This window comes from Zonotrichia albicollis, chromosome 9 (genome assembly GCF_047830755.1).
Source record: "Zonotrichia albicollis isolate bZonAlb1 chromosome 9, bZonAlb1.hap1, whole genome shotgun sequence".
Taxonomy (NCBI): Eukaryota; Metazoa; Chordata; class Aves; order Passeriformes; family Passerellidae; genus Zonotrichia; species Zonotrichia albicollis.
Genome location: NC_133827.1, coordinates 14,579,504 through 14,600,821, shown reverse-complemented (window position 1 = coordinate 14,600,821; position 21,318 = coordinate 14,579,504). Strand labels below are relative to the sequence as shown.

The 21,318-nt window shown below is 52.3% G+C and overlaps 1 protein-coding gene across 1 annotated transcript in view; it reads left to right on the top strand.

The window, feature by feature from the left end:
- LOC141730043 (uncharacterized) overlaps positions 1–21,318 on the top strand; it is a 511,185-nt gene that overhangs the window by 345,811 nt on the left and 144,056 nt on the right. The window contains exon 4 of the mRNA XM_074546680.1: positions 7,486–8,073. Coding sequence (XP_074402781.1) covers positions 7,486–8,073 — 588 coding nt within the window. The remainder of the gene's footprint in view (positions 1–7,485; positions 8,074–21,318) is intronic.

The following is a 21,318-nucleotide window of genomic DNA, read 5'->3' as shown; positions in this document are numbered from 1 at the left end:
TTAGCACCTTAATTGGGCAGAGGAATCTCTCTAACAATTTGAATAACCAGACTGTGACATTATTTTGGCACAGTGAGTTCAGGGCACTGTTGTCTGACTCCAAGTGCCTTTGACAAGAGCATGGTTCCCTTCTCTGAGGAGGTTGTGGTTCTTTCTGGAAGAACTCTTGGAAACTTGGACACAGTCTCTCCTTCTTCCTGGGGAACTTATGGGAGAAATGATGAGGAAAATGGCTGTTGTGAGTGGCCAGTGAAAAAGAACATATTTTCTTGTCCTTCCTTGAAAAGTTTGTTAAAATCACAGGAGGAAAGGGAGAAAATGTTACCAGCGAGACTGACAAGGTTCATTCACTCCAAGGTGAAGAACATAAGGGGCTGCTGAAAGTCCCACAAGAAGCCCAGCTCAAGTAGCTAAATTCCCAAATAACTCTGGAATTCACAGGCTTGGGGGCTTTATCAAATCTTAGAAACATTATTCTCTTTATCCCTGTCAGCTTTTTGACAACTACACTGAGTTTCCCCTTCCTTTTAAAAATATTTGTATTGGGCCAAATTTGCACTTTGCTTTTATTGGAATCTGCCAGCAGCTGAGCTGTAGCTATGCAGGAACCAATGTAACTTGGAATTGCAACAGAATTGCTTCTATTGTCAGTTTATTCATGTTTGGGATTTGTGTTTCATCACATGTGACTTTGTGTTTTCATCACATGTGACTTTCATCACATGTGATTTATGGGAAATCAAATATTCATTAAGGTATTTTATGTAGGATAAAGTTTTATTTCTGCCAAGTTTATTTTGTCCAGTGCCCAGGGGATGCTCAGGGGGTCTCTGTGCCTCTCACCCTGGGGGATGCTTGGGAGGGGCTGAGGGGGCTCTCCCACCTTCTCACACCTGGGGAGGCCGGGGGGGTCTCTGTCCCTCTCAGCCCTGCTGTGACCCCACCCAAACATCATCGGGGTCAGAGGGACAGAGACACCCCCAAAGCCCCAGAAGGGCTGAACCTGGGATTTGGTTTGGGGCTGAGGATTTAGGAAGGGGCTGGAATTGGGGCTGGGATTGGAGTTGGGGCTGAGATTTGGATTAGAGCTGGGATTGAGGTTAAGGCTAGACATGGGATTGGCTTTAGGGCTGGGGTTGGGATTGGGTCTGGGGCTAGACAAGTCAGGCACTGGGATGAGAATATTGAGAACAGAACTGTGAGTGTGTCTATACGTTGAGTGAGACTGAGACCAGGATCAGGGTCAGGTTTGGGACTGAGCTCACCCAGAGCGGGACAGAGGGGATGTCACTGCAGGATGTCCCTGGCATCGTCACAGCCCTCCTCAGGCACCTCCAAACATGGGGGGCAGCTGGGTGCTCCAAGATCCAGGTGCTCCCACGCTGCCCCTCCATACCAGGCGAGAATCCCTGAGGGCAGCCCTGACTGTGACCACTGGGGCTCTGGGATCAGCCTTCATATCCCTGTGGGAGAAGCTGCAGACAGGACGAGAGATTTCCCCCCTCTTTCCGGAGGAAGGGTGAAGCCTGGCTGCCCTTTTCTTCTGGTGCCTCCTCCTCTCCTCAGCTGAGGATGTCAAACTCCCCAGGAGCAGGAAAATCCCCATTCCCTCTTTCCTTGTGGCTGCAGCCTGGAACATCCACCCAGAGTTAAGGACTTTTTGACAGCCCTGCTGAATGACACTGGCAAGAGGTTTGTGAGAAGGGGAAGAAATTGTATTTTGATAGTAACTAAAAGATGCGAAATTATTCCTTTCTGTTATATTCCTTTTCAGTCAGTTCTGGTCTGTTTTCAGAGTGCCACCTTCTCAGCTGATTGTGTTTGTGCCCTCCTTTCTCTCCTGCCTCTCTTCCTCTGCCCTGTTTCTCTCTCAGAGTCTCCCTTGACCCAGGGCAGCTCACACCAAAGACCGTGCCCGGATTTAATTCCCAATTCAGGAGCTACAGCAGCCATGGGTGAAGTTAGGCAGGCTGGCAGTGAAATGCCACTGTAAGATCTTGCTCCACTTGGCTTTTGGCTCCTTCTTGACAGCTTTGCCCTCAAGGGCAGGAACATCTTTTCATAGCTGAGAACTGGAATTCCAGACCCTGGGAGTGTGTGCCGTGGATCCCAGAGGGGCATTCCCGAGGCTCCCAGGGTGCTGCTCCTGCCGTGCCTCCCAAGGAGCTTCTCTCCCAAGGGGAGAAGATCCAGCAGCTCTGTGGGCTCCCAAAGCACACAGCAAAGGTGGCTTTGATGGACATTTTCCAGCACCTTCCCCTCTGGAAGCAGAGGGAGGGAGGAAATAGAAGCGAGTCCTGGAAGGACTGGGGTGGGAAGGGACCCTGCCCATGGATTACGACCCAGCGAGGAGAGACGCCTCTGCCCCAGTGAAGGAGCGAATGAGAGCGTGGGAACGCAACCGACGATTATTGAACGTGGACTGAACGGAACAAGAAATGGGGAGGAGAAAGGGAGAGAAAGAAATCGGGAAGAGGTCTCAGAGAACTGAAAGAAACGGGAAAAGGCTCCCGCCTGGACTCCGCAGCTCCCAGGAACACCCGCAGGGCGTAGCGCCTTTTACAATTCCAGCCAATCAAAGGACGCGGTAAACAATTTCCAGCCAACCAGAGCTTTTTTCTCCGATGACTCACCGGTTGCCAGGCGGACCCGCAGAGCCCGGCGGCCCCGAAGCGGAATTTGGGGCTCGGGCCGGGGGACGGATCCGCCCAGGGGGGGTCCCCGAGCCCCCTGCCCAGCCCTGGGGCCGATCGGGGGCTCCCCCACCCAGCAGCCGGTGCTGCGGGGCCGCGGGGCAGAGCGGTGGGAAAGGGGGGTCCGGGCTGGGAGCGGAGGAAGTGCGGGAGGAAGAGGAGGGAGAGGAGGAGCAGGAGCGGGAGAATCGCGGCGCTCTCAGCGCCCGCACGCCGAGCCTGCAGCACCCCCTGCCCCGGGAGCATCGCCCCCAGCCCCGAGCCGCAGGGGAGGGCGGAGGCCGAGCTCGCCCCGGCTCCAGCCAGGGGTCTCCGGGAGGATTTTTTGGAGAGTGTTCGGAGCCGGCAGATCCCGGACTCGAGCCCCGGATATCTCCGGGCTCCCTAAGAGGAGCTTTTTCGGGGGGAGAGGAGCCGCGATCGCCCCTCGGGAGGGTCCCGGGGGGTCCACGTGGGGATGGCCCGGTAGCGACGGGGCGGGACATTGGTTTTGGGGATCCCTGTGAGAGCCGGGGCTGTGGAATGGGGGATCCCCGGGGCGGGGAGAGGGGAAGGGGCGATACCGGAACTGGGGGACCCCCGGCAGCCCGGAGATGAGGTGGGGACGGGACCCCCTGACCCTGACAGGGGTGTCCTGGGGTGACTTCATGATGCTCGTACCCCCATCGGTCTGTTTAGCCCAGAAATGAGTTCTGTGCCTTTAAGGCTGGTTCTGAGAGAGAAGAGGAGGAGGAAGAACCCGCACTCCTCTACATTCCAGCTGCTGGATGGACAGAGAGCAGGACAGAGCTCTCCTTTGCTTTTAGTTAGTTTTTAGCTCGCTGAGGCAGAGAAGTTCCCTGGACTGGGGTTTTTCTTTTTCTTTGGAGCTGTTTAAACCTGCTCTGGACTGAACAACCAGCACACCACTGGCAGCTCCTCCCTGAAGCTCACTAGGAGGGGCCTGGGCTGAGGCATTTCCAGCGCTGGATGGACTGATAAGAGACTGATAAGAGATCGATAAGAGACTGATAAGAGACTGATAAGGCACTGAGTGGGCAGAGCTACAACCCAAGGAAGGACTTTCGGAGTTTGTCATCTATTTTGGAGCAGCAGGAGGTTTTACTGCTTAATATTGTTCAATTTTTGTGCTGGTGAATGCTTTGCCTGTAGAATAAAGTTTTTTCCACTTTTCTTCCCGGAAATATTTTCCCAGACTGGCTGAGGGTGGGGCTGCTGAATCGGCATTCTAGAGGAAACTCCTTTTGGAGGGTTTCAACCGAATTTGCCCTAAACCAGAACAGGGTGGTGGAAAGAAGGGGGAACCTCAAGCTACTGGATGGAGGGGAGGCTGGAGAGGGGGACCTTGGGACCCCAGAACCTCCCAGAATCCATAAGCAGGACCTTGGAGAGGGGAGATCCCCAGGACAAAAGGGATCCCCAGCAGCCCTGAGATGGGGGACCAACCGTAACCCAAGAGGGATGAGACTGGAAATGGGAAACTCCTGGTTGGTTTTTTTGATTCACTCTTGATTTTTGGACATCAGGTGACTTCTAGAAATTGACTTGGGTGGGAGGAATCCCCAACCCAAGGCATTCACAGCTTGTTTTTCCCCAAACAAGGAAATTCCCCAAACCTTCCCAGCGTAACATTCCCCCTGTCCCAGTCTGGGTGAGCTGAATCCCAAACCTGACTCTGGTCCTGGTCTCAGTCTCACTCCATGTTTAGACACACTCACAGTTCTGTATTTAATCACATCCCAGTGCCTGACTTGTCTAGCCCTAGACCCAATCCCAACCCCAGCCCTAAAGCCAATCCCATGTCCAGCCTTAACCCCAATCCCAGCTCTAATCCAAATCTCAGCCCAAAATCCAACCCCAGCCCCAATTCCAGCCCCTCCCTAAATCCTCAGCCCCAAAGCAAATTCTAGGTTCAGCCCTTCTGGGGCTTTGGGGGTGTCTCTGTCCCTCTGACCCCGATGATGTTTGGGTGGGGTCACAGCAGGGCTGAGAGGGACAGAGACCCCCCCGGCCTCCCCAGGTGTGAGAAGGTGGGAGAGCCCCCCCAGCCCCGAGCCGCCTCAGCGGTGAGAGGGACACAGAGCCCCTGGTTCCCAGCCCTGCACAGGCATTGCCTGAGGCCAGAGAGATGGAGACCCCCTGAGCATCCCCCAGGCTGAGGGGACAGAGACACCCGAGGATCGCCTTGGCTGAGAGGGACAGAGACTGCCCCAGACACCCCCTGGCACAGGGGTGAGAGGGACGGAGAACCCCCTGGGGAATGGCCTGGGGTGACAGGGACAACCCCCCAAACCCCTGCCAAGCATCCCCCAGGGCGAGAGGCACAGAGACCCCTCGAGCATCCCCTGGGCACTGGACAAAATAATTTGGCAGAAATCAAACTTAACTCTGCATATATCACTTTGATGAATATTTGATTTTCCCACAAGTCAGATGTGATGGAAATGCAAACAAATCCCAAACATTAATAAACCGACAGTACAAGCAATTTTGTGGCAATTCCAAGTTCCACTGGTTCCTGCACAGCTCCAGCTCAGCTGCTAGCACATTCTGATAAAAGTGTAAATTCAGCCCAATACAGATATCATTAAAAGGAAAGTAAACTATTTGCAGCTGTCACAAAGGCGACAGGGATGAAGAGAAAAATGATTCTCACATTTCGCAAAGCACTCAAGCCTGGGAATTCAGGAGTTATTTGGGAATTTAGCTCCTTGAGCTGAGCTTCTTGTTGGACTTTTAGCAGCCTTGTGTTCCTCACCATGGGGTGAATGAACCTTGTCAGTCTCACTGGTATCATTTGCTCCCTTTCCTCCTGTGATTTTAAAAAACATTTCAAGGAAGGATGTCGCAGACATTTTTTTTCATAAAATCCTCCCTTTTGGGATTTGTCCTTTCTGGGAAGCTGGGGCCCTAGAAGAAAAATGCAAACAACAATTATCTGCTGATGTGGAATGTAACAGGAGCATCTGTGATTGGTCTTCTGTGAGTGTTTGGATTTGCTGACCACTCACGGGAGAGTTGGTCCTTGCTTTCTGCTGGACACAGAACTTTGTTATTCAATCTTTTCTTTCTATTCTTACCTTAGCAAGCCTCGGAAACTTTTCTCTTTATTGCTTTTAGTATAATTATAATGTATTATATATCATATATCAATAAATCCAGCCTTCTGATCATGAACCAAGATTCTTGTCCACTTCTCTCACCCTGAAGACCTTCATCAGGTCGCTGTAATAGAAGGACAACAAAATATTTTGTTTACACTCCGGGCCCACAAAGGCGATTTACCTCATCAGTTCTCCCATAAGTCACTCAGAGGATGCTGCAGCCCTATTTCAAAGAGTTCCTCCAGAGAGAACCACAACCTCCTCAGAGGAGGGAACCATGCTGTTGTCAAAGGCACGTGGGGTCAGAGAACAGTGCCTAAAGTCACTGTGCCAAAATAATTTCACAGTCTGGTGAGTCTGGTTAAGAAAAGTGTTAGAGAGATTCCTCTGCCCCAATTGAGGTGATAATGAGACCAAACCCAAAATGAATTTTATTGAACAGTAAATGGAAAGGAAAATGGGGGACAGGAAGGGAATGACAGGAAAAAGAGCCTTCCCCTGGGGCAAGGTAAGTGTGATATTGTCCCCTGTGTGTGTGCCCTTCCCAGGGTGTGGGTTTTACAGCTGAGCCAGTTTGGGTAAGGGGGGTGGTGTTCACCCCCTGAGCAGGGATTACCCCACTGTTTCAGGCTGCCATGCAAGATGTAACCAAATGCATGTTTTCAATCCCCACCTTCATCAACTGCTATAAACAGGTGGGGCAATGTTCTTTATCTCTTCCATGACTCACCCCTGATAATGCCCTCCAGGGGAGATATCTTCTGCTAATGGGCCATTGAGTGTCACTGCAGGACTGATAAAATTCCATCATCCCATTGTGGGATGCTCCGCCCATGGGGAGGATCCAAGCATTCCTACCTGGATATAAGCTGACACTTTGCTACTCCAGGAGCAGCTTGCCTACTGGATTGCCAGAGGACAAGACCTCCAAAGCCACCACTGGACCTCCAGAGGAAGACCAGACCCTTCTACAGCATCACTGCTTCGACAGAATCACCTTCATCACTCCAACAGGACTGCAACTACCATTTACTGGGACTGCTGCCATCACCCTGAACAAAAGGGTGTAAGGTTATATCCTGACTCTGTCAGTTTAAGGCAGTGTTTCTATATCATTGCCTTGATCTTAGTTTTCTTTTAAATTGTAATTCTGGTTTAGACCCTCCCCAGGTTTGCCTTCAAACCAGTACAAAAGACAATGTGCGCACCCTTTGTTTTCTTCCCAGAACGGGATTTCCCATTCCCAAACCTTGACTGGATGGAGAAGGAGGCTGTGAGGAAGAGGAAGGATCCCTGGGATACCCAGATAGGTGAGGAGGAAGTCAGTGCCCCTTTCCCCCTCTCTCCTGCTCTATCTCCCAGCCCAGCACAGCCCCCTGCTGCAGGACACCCCTGCTGCCAACCCCGTCCTGCCAGGGATGTACTGGAGGGATCTCCTTCCCCTTCCCTGTGGCATGAAGGCAAATCCCATCCAGTCTTTGTCCTTCCTTCCCCAGGGAAGGAACTGAGGATAGAGACCAGAGAGGAAAAATCTGCATGGCAGAACCTCATGAAGGAGGCCGTTTTGAGGGATTCTAACACACAGGAATCCAACAGGGAAGAAAAACCTCAGACATCCCCCATGAGGAGGCGCTCCAAACCCAGTCCAGGGTGCTCTGAAGAAGAAAGAGCCACTCTGAGCCAGGAAGGTGGGCAGAGCTTCAGCCAGAGTTCAGAGCTGGTGTTCCATGAGCAGCTTCATGATAGGGAGAAGCCCCACAGGTGCTTGCAGTGTGGGAAGAGCTTTAGGCAGAGACAGCAGCTGATCAGCCACCAACACATGCACACAGGGGAATGGCCCTATGAGTGTGGGGAGTGTGGGAAGGGCTTCAGCTACAGATCTGCCCTTTTGACCCACCAACGCATCCACACTGGAGAGAAGCCCTACGAGTGTCCCCAGTGTGGGATGAGGCTTCAGACCAGCTCCAATCTCCTCCGCCACCAGCGGATTCACAGCGAGGAGAGGCCCTTCTTCTGCCCTGAGTGCGGGAAGGGCTTCAAGCGCAACTCCACCCTCATCAAGCATCGGCGCATCCACACTGGGGAGAGGCCCTACCAGTGCGCCACATGTGGGAAGAGGTTTCAGACCAGTTCCCATCTCCTCCTGCATGAGCAAGTTCACACAGATGAGAGGCCCTTCCTCTGCCCTGAGTGTGGGAAGGGCTTCAAGCACAACCCCTCCCTCATCATCCACCGGCGCATCCACACTGGGGAGAGGCCCTATGAGTGTCCCCAGTGTGGGAAAAGCTTCACCAGCAGCTCTCACTTGACCAGACACCAACAGAGCCACCAGTAAGGGATCCCTGCAAATAGCACAAATGCAGGAGCAGCTTCATCCACCACTCCAGCTTCATCCCCCATGGGAGAACCCACATTGGGAAGATCCCTGGTGATCCAGTTTCTCTGTGGTCTATGCTGGGAAGACACCTGTCCCTTTTCCTGCCCTTGCCAAAGACATGATGTGGGATGGAAGAACATGAAGCTGTGGCCATGGCCATGTCAATACATTCACTCGCATCTCCGAACATTGCCAGGGGCAGGAAAGGGACTCTTCTCTCTCTCCCTGAGGAGAAGTGTGGCCTTTCCAGACAGGGGAAATGCATGGCCAGGAAGAGTCTGTTGTTGATATATTAGTTTTCTCTAACATAAACAGTAAACAGTTTTTCTAATCCCTTCTGTTATCAATAACATTTCTGTTTCTGTTGGTTCCTTATCTCATTGTTGTTCCCAGTAAATTGTTCTTATCCCAGCCTGGGATCTTTGCCTTTTGTGCTTTCCATGGGAAGTGGGAGGGCAGCAAGGGCAGCGCGGTTTTAGCGGGAGCAGGAAATTGGGGAATCCCATTCCTGCACACTGGCCCCTGGAAACCGAGCATCCCAGCTGGTCCCAGCCCTGGTGGCCATGGCAACAGCCTTGGGAGCGGGTCCCTGGCTGGGGCTGTGGGAACCTCTTCCCTCTGGTGCCCAAGGACAGGAGTGGAGGGAACGGCTGCAGCTGAGTCGGGGCAGGCTCAGGTTGGATGTCAGGAAAAGGTTTTTGCCCAGAGGCTGCTGGGGCCCTGCCCAGGCTCCCCAGGGAAGGGTCCCAGCTCCAGGGCTCTCTGAGCTGCAGCAGCGTTTGGACAGCGCTGCCAGGCCCAGGCTGGCAGAGTTGGGGTGTCCTGTGCAGGGCCAGCAGTTGGACTGGAGGATCCTGATGGGTCCCTCCCAGCTCAGCCAATTCTGTGGTTCTGGGATCCCATGAGCCTGGGGATGGGGCTGCCAGTGGTTGCCATGGCAACGGGCTGTGGCTGCAGGCCTGAGCTGGTGTCCATGGCAACCACCCCTGGCATGGGGTCTCCATGGAGCTGCCAAGGGACTGAGCATAGCAACAGGCGGCTGGGGATGGTTGCCATGGAAACTGACCACAGCAACAGGGGGCTGGTGATGGTTGCCACAAAAACTGACCATAGCAACACGCCTAGTTGGTGATGGTTGCCTGTTTGGGATCAGATTTTTCATAGGCCCTCAGAGGGGTTCCTTGGGGACTTTCCAAAAGTCTCCCGGCTGTTCCAGAGTTGGAATGTCACAGGCACAGACAGGGGCCCCATGGAGACCTCCCAGGGCTTTTTGGGGATGGTAAAGAGCCCTGTGGTCAGAGGCAGTCTCAGCCATTCCATGGTGACATCCCAGGGGACCTTGTGCTGCCAAGGCACCGATCTGTCACAGGCACTCACGGGGGCTCCACAGTGACATCCCAGGAGTCCCCAGGCTGCCAAAGAGCCAAGATGTCCCAGACACTCACAGGGTACCGGTCATGGGCAGATATATTCATATAAATATGTATTCTCTATTATGGTAATGATTAGACAAAATTGCCTTAATCAGAAATATTTATGCCAGGATGTAAGAGATGCAAAATATATTATACAGAGCACTAGGAAATTACTTCACAGCAACTGTGTTAAGCAAAACCTGTAATTAAGCAGAGACTGATGTCACTCCCCCAGACCAATGACCATGGGCAATTCCCTTTGGCTCAACCTGGAGCAGTGACCTTGAGGGTGTCCCCACCACTGGGAGGAATCCCCACACCCCTCAAGAAGGGAAATGTCAGGAGATGCTGCAATTAAAATTTGAGACGGGGCTTTTCTCATCTGAGGTGCTGCCTTGTCAGTCAGATGTGCCCAGGCTGGGCCAGCTCAGCAACTCTGCAGAACCTCTCAGTGGTGTCACTTGGTTGTTCCTTTCTCTGGGGATTTTTCCATCTCTGCCACAGTATCAGCTCCCTCTGAGGATGTTGAACTTTGGGATGGAGGAGTCAGGCTGGTTTCAGCATTATTCACCCCTAAAGCAGTGTGACTCCCCTCCTTCATTTCCCACTGGAGGCTTTACAAACAGGGCCTTGCTGGAGTTGTTGGAGGCCATTGCAGGCAGAGCCTCCTGCTCCAGCAGGAACTGCCTTTCCTGTGCCATGAGCAGGGCAGGTCCCGCTGCAGGAAAAGCCCCAGGCCAGCCCCAGCACAGGGAAGGGCTCGGGCACAAGGGCAGAGTGCCGTGCTGGGAGCTGGGCCAGGGAGAGCCTGAGGCACCAAAGGCACCTTGGCAGCAGCAGCTGCTTGCAGGCCATGGCCAGAAGCCTCCCTTGGCAGCCCGGCCTGGTGGCCACCACTGCAGAGCTGCTGCCTCAGGGCTCCTTCCTGGCTGGGCTCTGAAAAGCCACTTCTGCTCCAGGAGCTTGACTGGGAAGCCATTGGCCCCAGCACCTTGGGGACAAGATATTAATGACAAAACTCTTCATGGCAGCAGAGCCAAGGCAGGGGCAGAGGAAAGGGGTGAGCCAGGCCCAGGGGACAGGGCTGCCATGGTGATGGCTGTGAGGTCACTGCCCCTGCAGCCGCCTGGCTGCCCTCAGCAGATATTCTGGCCAGAAGCCTTGTGAGGGCACCCTCACAAGAGAACCCACACTACAGGAATTCTGTCACTGGGGATGAGAGGGTTTCAATGGGCAAGGCTACACAAATCTCCTGCTCTTGGACAATTCTTGGGATGGGGAATCCACTTCTCTGGAAAAACAGCTGCAATTTCCATCCACTTTCTTAATTGTAAAATATTTCCTCCTTCTAACAAATGTTAATTTGTCCCCATTCATTTTAAAGATACTGACCTGTTTTCTGTCACTCTATGGTTTAGTTGAAAATAACTTTGAATGCTATTTTTCCCTTTTCACAGACATTGGAGAGGACTCAAAAATCTCCCAGAATGGGGTTTGGAGGCCTCATCACAAAATCAGCAGGGAGAGTCTGCGGCCTCTGTGGTCAGTGGAGTAGAGACTGAGGACTGAAAGGGATTAGCCTGGGAGGGATTGAATGGCGATGTCAGGCTGGAGCTTTTCTTCCTGGAGGATATATGCATGAGAAGGAAATAATGGCACCAAGGGCAGCTGGAGAGGCCCACACTCAACACGAGCAGAAAGGAATTTCCCTGTAAGGGCAGGGCTGTGGTGCAGCACATCCTCAGAAGGAGCCTGGAGCAGCCCAAGGCCCTGTGTGGGCAGGCAGAGGCAGGCAGGAGGCAGAGCTGTCAGCAAAGGAAGGGCCCAGCCCGGTGCGGCAGCCGGGGCTGTGTGACATCACAGGATGCTGTGTGACATCACAGGGGCAGTGTGACATCACGGGAGCTGGGTGAGGTCCCTGGGGAGGTCACTCTGCCCTGGCCCCCCTCACAGTTCCCCCCAGAGCAGTCCAACCCTGCTCGTGCACAGCAGGGTCCCCTGTCCCCCTGGGTCCCCCTGCCCCCGGCCCCGCAGCCTCCCCCAGAGGATGTTCCACGAGATCGACCCCAGAGCCTGACATGGGGACGGGGGGCCGGGGCCCTGGGGGTGGCACAGAGGGACAGGGACCCCCCAGCAGCGTCCCCGTGTCCCCCAGGGCCAGAGCCTGGGCCAGGGCTCCTTCACCCTGTTACCAACAAGGCTTTGAGAGCGCTGGAAAAATCCCCAGCAAGGGAGCAGCAAAAACCAGATTGAATATTAAGACACAGCAGCACAAATTTCCTTGGCAAGAGTCACTCTGCTCCTGACTGGACACTTCAGGCACAACAAGGAAACAAAGCAATAACTAAACCAAACAGAATCCAAACAATCAAACCAGAAATTTACTGAGAACTGGGGCTTTCATTCCTAAGGAAAAGAACTGTCCTTCTTATCTAGGTGCCCATGGCCAGAATTGGGATTTCACCTCCAGTATTCCCTATTGTGACAGAGTGGAGGAGTTTCTTGGCAAAAGACATTTCATATGTGGGGAGTGTTGCAGTGTGTTGCAATTTCCTGCTTTAAACTTCCAAGCCCCTTCCCGGGTTTGGCAATATCTCTCTTCCCCTTCCCCTTTGCCCCCTGCTGGGCTGTCAATCAGTCTTAACATTCCAGCAGGGCCATCATGTGGTTGGTCAGGTTCAAAAGATGCCCCTGTGCCCAGAGGTCATTGGTCTGTCTGGGTGTCATCGTTCCCTGCGTTATGTTTGCCCAATTAGCCCATCAAATAAACCAAACAATATTTAAGATAGCAACAATTTTAATTGAATAGTTTAGAAAATATATAAATAAGGGACAATTTGGTTCAAATAATAGCGCATAAGCAAAAACAACCACAGGGTACGGAGTGCAGGGTTCAGTGACCCTTGCCACTTCACGTACAAGCTTGCCAAGTAAAAGTCGCCCCTTATATGCCATGTGTCAATTCCATCTCCTCCTATTTTCAGTTCGTCACTTTTCTGTCTCCGCCTTCATTACCACCTTTACCACGCATGCGCCACCACTCGGTTTGGTGGCCGCACAAGCCTTTGGGGGTCGTCACGGATGAAGGCCCTGTAGTCTTCTTCGTTGTCTTTTAATTCACCTTTGGGTTACACATGCGCACCAAGCCAGTACAATGTAAGCCAAGACTAACGTATCACTGCATCTACATATCAAAGCAATAAGTCCTTTATAATTAGCATTTTCTTGGACCCAACCAGGTTCTTTGGTCATTTTTAGCAACTGTATCTTCAGCTTCTTTCCTGTGGTCCTTGAGAACATCTGCTGGGAAGGGGAGGTGGGTGGAGCCACTCCTTTCCCTCTCTTCTTTGGCATTACAACTTTTAACTATTTTATTATTCTCAAATATTAATTACTGTATCAATATTGATTACTGTTTCAATTTTTATCAGCACGAATCATACCTATTTCCCACACCTGAGACCCTGCCTCTCCCACCTGGTTGGTGGCTCACCTGTCCCTTCCCTCCCCCTCCCCCCGGCGCTTCAAAAGTCACTCAGGCCATGCAGTCGGGATTCTGTTGGAGCTGTTACCTAAGATTCAGATGTCTGTGACCATGGAATAAACTCTTGATATTAACCCTCTGGCAGAATCTGTCTCCTTTTCCTCCTCACCTTAGCCTGAAGCCTTCCCACCTGAGGCAAACTGAGTTTCTACAAGCCTGGACTTGTTTTGGCCCTCAGCTGTGCCATCCAGCCAGCCAAAAGTGTCTCTGAGGTGAAACACCACAGTTGCCTCTTTTGGCACAGGAGCAGGGGTCAGACGAGCCCAGGCACAATCTACGTGGTAATATTGGGATCTTATTCCAATAGGGGAGGAAGGGGCAGGTCCAGCCCTCCCCTGCCCAGGAACCCCAGCCCTGCCCTGCCCTGGAACCCCAATTCCCCCAGAGCCTCTATGCCAGCCCAGCAGTGGCTGCCAGTCCCTGGCACAGCACAGGCAATGCTCCACAGCCACCTCTGCAGCCCCAGCCCAGCTCCTGAGGGACCAAATGACCCAAAGTCCCAGCTGGGGGAAGGGCCCAGGGAGACCAAGGGGTATTGAAGGCACACATCTTGGCCCTACCTCCTCTTGGAATTTCCATCTAAACACTACTGGAATCCAGGAGTTGGTACCTCTGTGTATGCTCCTCTGTATCCTTTTTGCCTCTCTCTCTTTCTGTCCTTTTCTTCTATTTCGGTACTTTTCCAAATTTGAGTAATGCAAAATTCAAATAGCTTAGAGTTTGTGAAGTTGAATGGGTCAAGTCAGTGCTTTAAGAAGTGTTCTATGTTGATTGAATGTCATATTAAATCATTTGCCAAAAATTCTCTGACTTTCTAAAGTTACCAGAAAGACTGGTTGTTTTGAGCTCCTGAGGATCTCTTGTTGGTATTTCTCCAGGGAGTCCAATTCAGAATACAGAAACAATTGTAATTCCTTTAAAATATCTCCTTGACAGAGTTTTCTACTGGATGGAAGTCAGGGTTTGTGTGTCCTGCTTGGCCCAGCCCAGGCAGGGCTTTCCCAGCCACATTCCACACTCCATTTCCCAGCTGGAGCCGCTGGTGCCTCTGAGTTGTGCTGCCCCAGCCCCAGGGACGCTCTCCTTGTCTGCCCATTCCGCCATGGTCTCTGGGCAGGGATGGCCTCAGTGGGGGCTGCTGACATCCTCAGCACCTTGGAGGCTGCTGCTGAATTTTCCTGCTCCAGAGGCTTGTTCAGTCTTCAGCTCTTCAGTGCAGGAATTCAGTGTCCCAGGGCTCATTAACATTCAGAACGGTTAAACAAGCTAAGCTTCTGGGAATAATTTGATTTAAGTGTTCAAATCAAATGTGTGGTTAAATTGTCAGATTTCAGAAGCCAATTCAATGTGAATACCCTGAATTTAAAAAAAAAAAAAACAGCAAGAAAATATTTTTTTAGGTCCTGTAATTTTTTTTTACTAGTAATTCATTGAAATGGGCAATCTCCAATTGACATTGAATCCAAGTACCTCCTCATGCAGTTTGACTGGGTATGAAAATCAAGACCTTTCATGGCTGACAATCAATCAGACTCTGTCCCTACCCCCACCCGACCATTTTCCCTTATCCAAGGCTGGCACTCACAGCAGCCTTGTGCAAATCTGAGCTCCTTCCAGCCCACACTGGACCTAGCCAACAGACCATAGTTGAACAGGATATAACTTAATTGCGCGTGGACGTACACGGCCCTGGAATCCGGCTAGCTGGTGAGGGGCGAAGGCCGGTGCCCCTGCGCATCTGAAGCCAGCCCCCCTCGGCGTCTTGGCCTTGGGCTGAGCTGGGTGATAGCTCGGAGCAGCGCGGTGTGAGACGAATTAGGAGGCGACCACTTGCTGGGGGTAAACTGTCGGTTTATTACAGAAGGACCAACAAGGAGGGGAACCTCCCAGCAAATGGCCCCGAGCAGGGGGCAAGAGAGGGTTTTAAGGGAAAAGGGGGGAAGAAGGCAGGGAAACCCGGCTATCCAATAGAAATACATATTTGGAGGTACGAAACATAATTGATATACCAAAGTAACCAACTGTTATAAATCCTAGGAGGGGCTCCGGGGCTACAGCCAACCATAACTCCCAGAGAAAAGAAAATTCTCGAAACCTGGGAGGAGAAAAGGGGTGATTGACTGGGCCCAGGGAGGAGACAACTTTCACTTATAAGGGAGAACATGGGAGGAACAGTTTCATTTCGGCAACTAAGAACAGCGAGGTTTCCATAGCAACCTAACTGACAGGGAAGTACTGGGAAAGGAAGAAACCATTTAATACAGAAAAAGGGGGAGCAAACTAACAAACTTAAGAACACCCCACAGCACTTAATAAAAATTGCACCATTAAAATAACAATCACACAATTACAAACTCTTCCCTGAGCTATGTGCAATGTCCCTGCATGTCTGATGAGTCCACTGTTCACAACTGATTTGCATACTAAAATTAATTTTTGACTAATGTGGTTCTGTAATAGATATAAACACAATTAAGTTCTTGTATCAGGATTCTTGTCCTGGACTGAGGACAGAACATCTCAAACAATTCCGGATTTGCAAGTCTATCAGTGGTGGATGGAGAAGGAAGTCAGGCTGCTCTTGGTGTTGAGGAAATGCTGAAAGCAGCCTGACTCATTTCATCTGCTCATGCCCTGGCTGATCTCCTCTCTTTCCCCTTCCACCCACTGGCCTTTGTCTCCCCCCAGCCCCCTGTGAAGAGCCTGGCTCTGTGTTCTCCATCCCCTCCTCGCTGGCACTGCCAGGCTGGGATGAGGAGCCCCTCAGCCTTCCCTGCTCCGGGCTGGACCAGCCCAGCTCCCTCAGCCTCTGCTCACAGCCCAAGGGCTCCAGCCCCACCTTGGGGCCCTTCCCAGACCCTGCTCCAGCTGCCAGACATCTTTCCTGCCCTGGGCAACCCAACCCAGGCCACAGTGACCTGGATAATCCACGTTCTTGATGTCCTGGTCACACAGCCCTGGCCCCTTGTCCCCATGTCAGGTTCTGGGGTGGATCCTGTGGAACATCCTTTGGTGGAGGCTGTGGCTCCAGGTGGGCCGGGGGGATCCCGGGGGACAGGGACCCTGCTGGGCATGCACAGCTTTGGAGTTGTTGGGAGAAACTGTGAGGGGGAGCTGGGGCAGAGTGACCAACCCAGTGACCTGACACAGCCCTACTGGGATGTCACACAGCCCCTCTGGGATGTCACAGCCCATTCTCCAATGTCACACAGCTGGTCTCTGATGTCACACCAGAGTCTGTGATGCCATAGTCTGCGCTGTGATGTCAGACCTCTGCCCTGTGATGTCACAGCTGGGTCTCTGATGTCACAGAGGCAGACTATGATGCCATGGCTGCTCGATGACCTCACTTAACCCACTCTGTGATGTCATAGCCCACTCTGTGACCACATGTTACCAGATGATAAATTGTCTTCACCAGGTGAGCTCACACCTGGAGCTTGTTCTCCACAACCCCAGGCCTGTGGAAACCACACAGTGCCCATTGTGTGAGAAGGGAACTGGAAGTTCAGCAGCCTGAGTGTCCTGACAGCTCAGCCAGGCCCATGGGAACATTGGGGTCCACGAGCACCAGGGACCACCAGGGAGACCCCCAGGACAGGAGAATGCATGGGTAAAGGGGAGGGGAAATATGTTAATGATTTTGGGGAAATGATTATCATAATTATTTTTAGTCCAGGACAATCAATGAATATGTGTGCAAAATACAGAATATCAAGAGAAATTTTCCTGTACTCAGCACGCACAGCTTTGGGAGGAGCTCTCCCCCGTGCATCCAGCTGAATAAAGAATGCTGCTTCTTAATGCTACATTGGGGTTAAGGAATTTTCTGTTTTACTAAATTTTTGATAACACTCCCACCACCAAGGAAAGCTCTGTCTGCTGCTGTTCACAAACAGAGAAAGACTGGTGGCAGATGTGGGGCTTTGAGGCTGCCTGGGGCACAGTGACCATGAAATAATCAACTTTTCAATGTTCTGTGAAAGAAGGAGGAGCAACTACAGAACTTCCACACTGGAATTAGGAAGGGCAGACTTTGGCCTGTTTAGGATGCGGATTTGGGGAGTACCAAATAAGTACTGAATTTTTAAAAGAGAAACATCCTTTAAAAACAAAGGGGACTGGGAAAGATGGATGCACATCAAGAAACTAATCTTAAAAGGGAAGGAGCAGCCTGTCCCAGTGTGGCAGAAGATGAGCTGGTGAGGAGAATGACTGGCCTGGCTGCCCATGGAGCTTTTGTGGGAACTCAGGGGAAAAAAAAAGGATGCAACTTTTGACAGAAGGTCAGGAAACTTAGGAAGTGTTTAAGGATAGTTTTTGGTCGTGCAGAAAGAAAAGTTGAGAGGTGAAAGCTCAATTAGAGCTTGACCTGGCCACTTCAGTAAAAAAAAATAAAAAATGTGTCTATAAATAAACTAATAGCAAAACATGGGATAAGGAGAACATCTACTCTTTTTTTAGATGCAGTGGAGAATACAGTAACTAAAGATAAAGAAAAACTAAGCTAATTTACACCTTGTTTCTCTAAATTTTCAATATTAGGACAGGTTGCCCTCAGGACAAGTATTCTCCTGAGCTGGTAGATGGGCACAGGGAGCAGAACAGCCTCCTGAAATCCAGGAGGAAGCAGCTGGTGACCTTCTGAGCCACTCAGACGCTCACAGGTGTATGGGATCGGATGGAATCCATCCGAGGGGGATGAGGGAGCCGTGGATGAGCTCCCCAAGCTGCTCTCCATCATTTACCATCAGTCCTGGCTCAGCAGGGAGCTCCCAGAGGACTGGAGGTGCCAGTGTGAGCCCATCCCCAAGAAGGGCTGGAAGGAGGAGCTGGGCAACTCCAGGCCTGTCAGCCTGACCTGGGTGCCCAGCAAGGTTATGGAACAGATCACCTTGAGTGCCATCCCAGGGCACCCACAGGATGGCTGAGGGATCAGAGCCAGCCAGTGTGAATTTCAATATCTGCACTGGTGATCTGCATGAGGGGACTGAGTCCAGCATCAGCAAATTTGCAGATGACATCAAGCCAAGTCTGAGTGTAGATCTGCTGGAGGGTAGGAGGGCTCTGCACAGGGCCCTGGACAGGCTGGATCCAGGGCCCAAATCCAACAAGGTGAGGTTTGACAAGTCCAAGTGCCAGGTCCTGCACTTTGGCCACAACAACTCTTGCAGTGCTACAGGCTAGGGACAGAGGGGCTGGACAGCATCCAGGCAGAAAGGAACCTACAGGGACTGATGGACAGCAGGCTGGACATGAGGCAGCAGTGTGCTCAGGTGGGCAAGAAGGCAAATGGCTCCTGGCCTGGATCAGGAATGGTGTGGCCAGCAGGAGCAGTCCTGATCTTCCCCAGCTCTGCACACAGACATTCCTGCTGCAGCTTCAGAGAAGGGAACAGAAGGGGCTGTCTGGTGAAAACTTTGCTGAGAGATGCATAAGTTCATTGAAAGCCACTGAGAGCAGAGCTCCTCATTGACACAGTTTGAGGCCACAGCAAGAGACAAGAAACAAGAAATGGCACAAACAATGGTTCTATTTTTGAACAAGATTAATAGACTAAAACAAAGGTAATAAACACCCACAACCAATTAAAAAAAAAGGAATTATTACAGATTACTCATACAATGACATGAAGAAAGAGGCAAGCAGTTTAATGTTTCTGAAATCATGCAGTAATCAGTGCCCACACTGCAGCCTTGAGCTCCTGGTTCCTCAGGCTGTAGATGAAGGGGTTCAGGGCTGGAGTCACCACTGAATATTGAACCAATAGGGCCAGATCCAGGGATGGGGAAGATTTGGAGGGAGGCTTCAGGTAGGCAAAAAATGAGGAGCTGAGGAACAGGGAGACCACAGCCAGGTGAGGGAGGCAGGTGGAAAAGGCTTTGTGCCGTCCCTGCTCAGAGGGGATTCTCAGCACAGCCCTGAAGATCTGCACATAGGAGAAAACAATGAACACAAAACAGCCAAAAGCTAAACAGACACCAACAAATGAAATCCCATTTTTTCTGAAGTTGGAGTGTGAGCAGGAGAGCTTGGAGATCTGGGGGATTTCACAGAAGAACTGGCCCAGGGCATTGCCACGGCACAGGGGCAGGGAAAATGCATTGGCTGTGTGCAGCAGAGCAGTGAGAAAGGCACTGGCCCAGGCAGCTGCTGCCATGTGGGCACAAGCTCTGCTGCCCAGGAGGGTCCCGTAGTGCAGGGGTTTGCAGATGGACACGTAGCGGTCGTAACACATGATGGTCAGGAGAAAATACTCTGCTGCGATGAAAAAGGCAAATAGAAACACCTGAGCAGCACATCCTGTGTAGGAGATGTTCCTGGTGTCCCAGAGGGAATTGTGCATGGCTTTGGGGACAGTGGTGCAGATCATGCCCAGGTCACTGAGGGCCAGGTTGAGCAGGAAGAAGAACATGGGCGTGTGCAGGTGGTGACCGCAGGCTACGGCGCTGATGATGAGGCCGTTGCCCAGGAGGGCAGCCAGGGAGATGCCCCGCAAGAGGCAGAAGTGCAGGAGCTGCAGCTGCCGCGTGTCTGCCAATGCCAGCAGGAGGAAGTGCCTGATGGAGCTGCTGTTGGACATTCCTTCACTGTGGGCATAGTGAACTGTTGAAAGAAGACATTGACAAGCAGGGGCAGATTTCCTTGAGTCCACCCTATGCTCTTCTATTAGGAATCCCCTCAAAATTATTTATCTTGTTTTGAAGGAAATTCGCTAAATTTCTTTATTTTTGATTTTGGATTTCTGCTCCTTCTGAGTTACTGCTTTATCTTCAGCATTGCTCTCAGTCTGAATACTGGGGAGTCCAGAGGGAGAACAGAGCTCCCTGTGCCCCAGTGACATCAGACCTGCTGGTCCCACAGAGGTGCCCTTTGTTCATTTAACCTCTCTTTATTTCAGCATGATCACACTTAAGCCTTTCTTGAAAAATAAAGTGGATTTTGGGAATTCTCCAATTTAAAAATAATTTTATCCAAACCCTTCTCTCTTTCCCTATGCAGCTGGACAGGATGGGACACCAAGGATTGGTCTGGCTCTCTTCTGCCTTGAGTTCTGCCTATTGGGAGCTGTTTCTCTCTACCCAAGTCTTGTCCCTGCCAAGGCTGCCAGAGCCCGGCCCAGCCCTGGGGGCTCAGCTCTGCCCTGCAGACTCCTCCCAGCACAGGGCACTGCTCAGAGGCATCTCCCTGGCAGCAGGGCCTTAAGGGCAGGCCAGACAAACAGAGATGCTGCAAGCCAAGGTGCTGTTTCTGCTGTCTGTAGGGAGAGGAGGGTGAGGAGGCACTTTGTGAGGGAGATCTGAGGCACATCTGCTGATGCCCAGGGTGACAGTGCAGGAGTCTCAGTGACACAGCCAAAGCTGACAGCCCCTTTCCCTTCCCTTCAGGAGAAAGCTGAGAGCAGCTCTGGCCATGCAGCACCATCTCCACAGCAGGAGGAATCTGCCCTGATGGATGTGGCTCCTTCCACCTCCAACTTCTCCCCTGCAGCATCCATGGGGAGCTGCCAGGCAGGCTGAGAGCTGCCCTTGGAAGGTGGCACATGCCTGGGCTGGCCAAGAGCCCTGAGGGCTGCAGGAGCTGCTCTGCAGGACAGCCCTGGGCAGCCCTGGCTCCAGCCCCAGCTTCAGCCCCTGCAGCCGTCCCTGGCAGCAGGAGCCGTCCTTCCCTGTCCCTCTGACGGTGCCCAGGGCAACCCCGCTCTGCAGCACATCTGTGGTGGTTTGACCAGGAAGAAGTGGGAATTCTGGGATGCTGTGGTCAAACCAATGGATGTTCGGAGTTTGATACTGACACCTGGTGTAGCCAGTGGGGTTTGGACACACCTCCGAGAATACATAGGGGTTAAAAAGGGGGGCTCTGGCCCTGGGAGGTTCTCTTGGGACGTGGAGGAGAAGAAGTCGGATCTCCCTCCCCTGTCCAGCGGCTGCTGCTGGGCGGGGGAGGGGCAGCCGCATGGTAGGCCCTGGGCCTGGACAGAGATGGGGGGTGAGAAGGCCCTCGAGGATGGAAGGGTGGAAGAGCCCAGGGAGTCAGCCCTCGGGCAGCCATCCCCCCCCCAGGAGGGAGAGAGGAGAGCCGGCGACACCGAATGTGATAGCAGCCGGCCCAGGAGGAGAAGGGGGGGGGGAAGAGTGCCCGGCCGGAGCGGCAGCGTGTGTGGGAGTGCCGCAGCTCCGGGACA